The following is a 6000-nucleotide window of genomic DNA, read 5'->3' as shown; positions in this document are numbered from 1 at the left end:
TCGGGGCCGAGTGAGCAACACGCTATACGGCTGGCCGAGCCGACCCCTCGACGTGGTGGCCTCTGCATCATCCGACAGCATGACACACATTCAAGTCCTTGTGACCTCAGGGGAGTGAGATCACTCAGGTCGACCTCTGAGCACAGTGACATTCAGTCAGAGATTAATAAGAAAAAATACCTAGAAAATTCCACCTTTGGAAATTAAGCCACAATTTCTAAATAGCCCTGGGACAGCAGAAGAACTCATAATGGGAATTAGAAAATACTAGGAACCGGGAGGTACTGAAAATAAATCAAAACATGCTGTTGCCGCCACAGCAGCTCTAGAGGAGAAAGCAAGGGTGCGCGCAGCAGGAGAGGAAAGAAGCTACAACTCCACCGCCGGAGCAGCCACCCCCGTGGACGCGAATCCCGAGCCCGCCCAGACGGCCCGAGAGAAACCGAGGCTGGGGGTGCTGAGCTGTGCGCCAGGGCGACCGACAGAGCCGTAAACGGAGAGCAGGTTCCTTCCACCGGACGCAGCAAGTGTAACCTTAAGGAAAATAATGTCGAATCGGACAAAATAAAACTTAAGAACTTCCGTTTATCAAAATAGAGAGAAGACTAAGCCACGGAGCAGGTGTTCGCAGAACAAGCCTATGAAGGGCTTCGAGCCGGGCCCGCCAAGGACGTCGAGCTGAGGACCCTGGCTCCGGGAGCCCCACGGCGGCTGTGCACCCAAGGGGAACGTGTGGGCCCACATGCACCACCTGGCGCACCTGCTGGGGCTGGCCCGGGAGGCCACCCGCTGGCCACCCGCTGACCACCGGTGGGGCAGGACGTGGCGGGAACCCGCGGCAACACGGGGTCGGGGCTCACAGGTGCCCGTGAGCTGAGCGACGCCCACAGTGAGGGACAGGGCCCAGATGGCACCGGCCCGGCGGCTTCAACGGCCCCAGGGCTGGATGTCCCCCAGCCCAGCGGCCTCCCCCCTGGGACCTGGAGACCCGGCCCAGTCCCCGGGCAGCCGCCTTCTGCGGGGCTCTTCCCCGGAAGGGTGCAAGTCCGTCCTGGGGCCCCCCTCGAGGCCTAAGCACCTCCCAAACACCTGCTCCTAACGGCCCCCCGCCGGGAGCCTCAGCCTAGGAGTGTGGGCGGCACAAGCTTTGGGCTCCAGAGGCGGCCTGTGTGCCCCACCGGCCCCAGGAAGCTGCGTCACCGGGGGCACCACCCTTGGAGGCACTGCGTGCCGGGCACTTGGGGCGGCCGCTCGCGGCTGACGGTCTCGCTTGAGTGCTTGTTACAGGAGATGCACACCTGCACACCTGTCACGTGGTTGGGATATACCGTTCATATTGCAATGTAAAGTCAACTAAAAATCAAAACAATACTCACCAAAAGACGTAGACCTGGACCTACAGGCAGGGACGTTCCTTCACACCAGGTGAGAAAGGCTACAAAGCAGCACACACGGTAGGACCCGCTTGCCAACACAGCACATGCGCATGGAAACGGGATACACGCCAACACTCATTTCTTTAAAAATATTTATTGAGTATGTGCTATGCGCCAACACATAATTTACGTGGAAGACATCTCTACGACTGTACTATCCATGCAGAGTCCCGTCACATGCATCGCCGCCTCCAGGCCCTGCACGGCTTTGGGGCGCCCACCTTCGCACGACAGGGAGGGACCCGGGCAGCAAGGACACCATGACACATGATGCGTGAACAGCCACTTTCACAGGAGTACAAGGTTGATGCGCGTGTGCCCTACGAGTTGAGATCTAGACCTAGCTTAGGGACACGGTGCCACCGACTCGGCCACGAGCCAGACTGTGGACACCTGGGGACATAGCCTACTTCTAGAGCACAGACACGGGCAGTGACAGGGGTGACGGGTCCCCGCCGAGCCCCACGCGGCGCCTGTGGAGGCCCCGAGGAAGGGAGCGCACACGCACACGGGTGTCCCGCCGCCGGGCAGGGGAGCTCGCGGGCCACAGGAACACGGGCTCACATCCAAGCGCGTCTCCGCCCGGCTCGTTCCTGCAGCACCTGCTTCCCACAACTTCGACCATCATCTCCAGATGGGAAAGACCTTCTCTCCAACCTGAAAACAGACAAAGCAAATCAGTCCTAATAAACCGCTTGAGTGTGACTCACACGCAGCACCTCCTGATGACGACTCAGGATCGCACCAAAGAGCTTCAGGTGGAGAAGTTTTCTTAATGACCAACATTAAGACTTTGACATAAAATTGGCACAAAACAGGTAGGAGACCAGAGGAGAACCGTCGTGTCCCCTCTGCCGTCCTGCACCAGGTGTGGGAACGGCGGCCCGGCCCGCTCTCCACCGGGGCCTCCTGCACACGGGAAGGGTGCCCCTGGGCTGGGCCCCTGCCCTCAGACTCACCTTCCTGCCCCCATTTCCTGTTCTACCAATAACAGCACCCACTTCCCGTGAGGAGGATGAGAAAGCAGCGCAGGCGCGCGAGGCCGAGGCTGTGGCACCGCGACCGCCAGGCCCGTCTCCCAGCACCAGCGCCCAGCACCCACCCTGCGGCACGAGCCTTACTTTCTGCGATGTGGGGTCTTGTGTGGAAGTGACGGACCAGCTGAGCGCCACGGACATGTGCCTCCTCCACACAGGGTTTCTCTGCAACACAACCGAGCCTGTGACCACATCTCCCGAGAGCACGGACACGGGCTCGTCCATCATAAACAGCACCTGCTTCCAGTGGGTGGTTCTGCAAGAAACGGGGCACGTGTCACCTCTGTGGGGCGGACCCCCAGGCTCCCCCTGCGGGGCAGACGCACCAGGCCCACAGCGAGGCCTCTGTGGGCGCCAGGGACTGGGCCGCAGCCCAGCGAGCATGCAGCTCTAGGTGCTCCCAGGCCCCCGCACCCTGGCACGGGGCGTCTACCACGTCCCTGCCCGGTCCCTAGGCTGCCAACGCCGAGTTCTAGTTTCCGCAGTGCAGGAAGGCCGCTGCCCCTGGGAGTCGGGCTGGAGGGGGTGTGGCAAGTGCGACATCTGGGACAAACGGTCATGCTCCGTGCTCTCCGGGTTCTGCAGGCCCTGAGGACACAGCTCCACGGCCTCGTGGTCATGCTCAGGCCTCACGTCCCTCCGGCCCCAGGCACCATGAGGGCCCCTGTCCCCACGTCCCAGAGCGCTGCCGGGGCTCGGCATCTGCCTGCCCCACCCCACCGTGTGCGGGCGCACGACCCCGGGGCCTGAGTTCCCGCCCTCGACTGGCGACAGCTCACATCTGTGCGCCGGGACCGGGAAGGGCGGCCGGAGGCCTGGCCCCGCCACCTCCACGGATGCTCCGGCCAACAGCCTGGCTCCTGTGGTGCGGACGGACGTGAGGCCCCGAGGACCCCCGCTGCAGCCAGTGTTGACCCGAGCAGCGGGCACCTACCGCACAGGCCCACGGAGGCCCCATGAAGGCAGCGCTGCGCCGGGCTGCTGGGTCCAGCTCCGAGGCCGACCGCAGCGCCCGGCACGCCCGAGCAGCGAGCAGCGCCAAGATGCTACTGCACAGAAGTGTCCCAGGGGCGGCTGGGGGCTCAGTCGGGGGAGCGTCTGCCTTCGGCTCACGGATGACCCCGGGGCCTGGGATCGAGTCCCGCATCGGGCTCCCTGCTCAGCGGGGCGTCTGCCTCTCCCTCCCCTACCCCTGCCCTCTGCTCATGTGCTCTCTCGCCCACTCTCTCCCTCAAATAAAATCTTTTAAAAAAATTTGTCTCAAGAAACACTGACCTTCCTCAAGAAAGTCTTGGGGAGTTAAAAGCCCCTACAATTCCACGGGTTGTGCTTGTATTAGACCATGAGAAGCTGAAGCAGCGTCCAGGGCAACTGAGGCAGGCAAAGTGCGCTCCGCCCGTTCATGCAGGGGTCAGAGGGCAAGCAGGGCAGCCCAGGGCAGGGGCGGGTGGGGCACAGTCCCGGTCCCCCACCCACCGCCCGCACACGCTGCTGCCTCCCCGACGGCAGTGTGGCAGGGGACCTGCACCCGCTCCTCCCGGGGCAGTGGAGCCCCTGCGGGTGCTGCACACTTACGGGTGAAATGGGCCTGTGCTCAGCACCAGCTGCGGCTCGTCCTCCTCCAGGCTCTGGAACCGGACACTGAACCAGGCCGTGAATCCATGCAGCGTGCCGGCCTTCCTGATCTCAAAGTGCAGCTCGCCTTTCATGGTCTGTTCAGGCAACGATAAGGAAGGGACGCAGCTCCTGTGAGCACGTGACAGCAGGCGGCGAGGGCTCCGGGGCAGGAACTAGCAGCTGTCCCCGCCAGCCCTGCTCAGATGCCGCTGCACTGCCCGGCCCCATGTCTAGTCCAGTAACTGTGGATGCAACTTGCTAGTGTCGCCAAACACAGCAAACCTGCTCCTAGGGAAAGAACTGCTAAAGCTGGCAGCACAAATTCACATGCGGCAGATAATCAGAAAAGGTTTCAAGTAACGTGGGCCTCATTTGCCTCATTTTCTGGCCCCATATTTGAGTGGAATCCTATTTCTTCTCAACTCTTGGCATAAAGAACCGGGCCTCTATACTGCGAAACTAAGTGCAGAGCCAACAGCTCAGCTCCCGGCTGAGCTCCAGGGGGTTCCAGGGACCTGCTCCCAAGCTCTGCACCTCCGAGCACACCCTTAAAATGAGACCCTCCTGAATGCACACGCACCACCTCGTGGCAACAGGGGGAATGTAAGAGTAAGAATTAAAAATTTTGTCATCCAGGGCAGCACAACTTAGAAAAAAAATTTTAACTTGAAATCCTTGAAGAAACTAGATATAATTTATTAGAATCTCAAGATGCTGAAAATATTAAACATAAATATAAAAATGACTGATGATGTTAAAGAGGTCCGTGAAAAAATAGTGTAAAAATACAAAATCAGAGCATAAAAAAGACAAGACTCAGGGAAAATCAAAGGCAAGGTTCCTCAATCTGTGTATTTTCACAGAGTCTGGTACGTGCGCCGCCCACTTAGCCTCCGGCGCTCTCACCTCCAGGTCAGCGATCTGCACGGTTCTCATGTCCAGCTGCAGGATGGTGCACGGTTCAGACAGACAGTCTTCTGGCTTCAAAATGTGGTTGTACTTGGGCTTCGAAAAAAACTCCTTAATCGCTAAAGATCTAGGGAAAAAGTCAAAGGAGTTGCTCAGAGGCGTGAACCAACAGCTCAGGTTCTGACACACGCACCCGCTTTGTCTCCAGCGTGAGCAGGAATTCCACGCCACCGTGTGCGGCACGAGGGCCCCAAGGCAGGGCCGGGGGTCCCTGGGGCGGCCCGCTGAGCGTGCGCTGTGTACGAGCACACCTACACCCTCCTGGTGGGGCCTGAACACACCAACACCCTTCCCACGCAGGCTGCCCGGCCCACCCCACCACCGTGGCTCCGGTCACCGCGGCCCCCTCCCGACACGCGGACAGGAGGTCTGTGGGAGCTGAGCGCCGGGTCACCGCGCAGACACTTGGTCGTCTCACGGCACAAGCAGGGTGAGGACGGTGAGATGTGCACACACGGCCCTGTCTAGGAGGCTCCGTAGGAAATGCTCTGAAGCGGCAGGACTGCGGGCCATGGGCCGATCAGGGCAGCCCTCCCCTGCGCCGGGCGTCCTCCCGCCGTCACCTGCGCTGCTGAGCGCTGTGCCTGCCACAGCCACCTAGTGGCTCCCACGGAAATGCTTCCAAAACTAAGCACAGCAGTGACTTACGAAATGGCAATTAAATGTCAACAACTTAATAAAGATTCCACAGTAGGTACAAATTTTTAATATTTTTCTGATAAAAATAATTGCGCATGTATAAGGAATTGGGAAAATACAGAAAAGTACAAAGAAAAACCTCGAACCCCCTGCCCTGCGTCGGCACCCATCTGTGGTCATATATTCATACGTAGCTTTAGGCAAAGTCGAGGCCATTGTGTACACATGGTTTGGGCATCTCCTGCCCGGGAGGACACACGGCCATGGACGCGGCTTCCCACGTGCGGTACAGGGGCTGGACG

The 6000-nt window shown here is 59.9% G+C and overlaps 1 protein-coding gene across 2 annotated transcripts in view; it reads right to left on the bottom strand.

Moving 5' to 3' along the window:
• Positions 1-1514: 1514 nt before the first annotated feature.
• Positions 1515-6000, bottom strand: part of PRMT2 (protein arginine methyltransferase 2) — a 34088-nt gene continuing 29602 nt past the window's right edge. For both annotated transcript variants that reach the window (XM_025462220.3, XM_035709288.2), the window contains exons 8-11: positions 4997-5126; positions 4049-4185; positions 2558-2729; positions 1515-2093 (exon numbers count right to left, since the gene is read on the bottom strand). In XM_025462220.3, the coding sequence (XP_025318005.2) occupies positions 2061-2093; positions 2558-2729; positions 4049-4185; positions 4997-5126 (472 nt within the window). In that variant the 3' untranslated portion in view covers positions 1515-2060. The remainder of the gene's footprint in view (positions 2094-2557; positions 2730-4048; positions 4186-4996; positions 5127-6000) is intronic.

This window comes from Canis lupus, chromosome 31 (assembly GCF_003254725.2).
Source record: "Canis lupus dingo isolate Sandy chromosome 31, ASM325472v2, whole genome shotgun sequence".
NCBI classification, from domain to species: Eukaryota; Metazoa; Chordata; class Mammalia; order Carnivora; family Canidae; genus Canis; species Canis lupus.
Note: the sequence above shows the minus strand (reverse complement) of the source record. Positions and strands in the feature narration are given on the sequence as shown.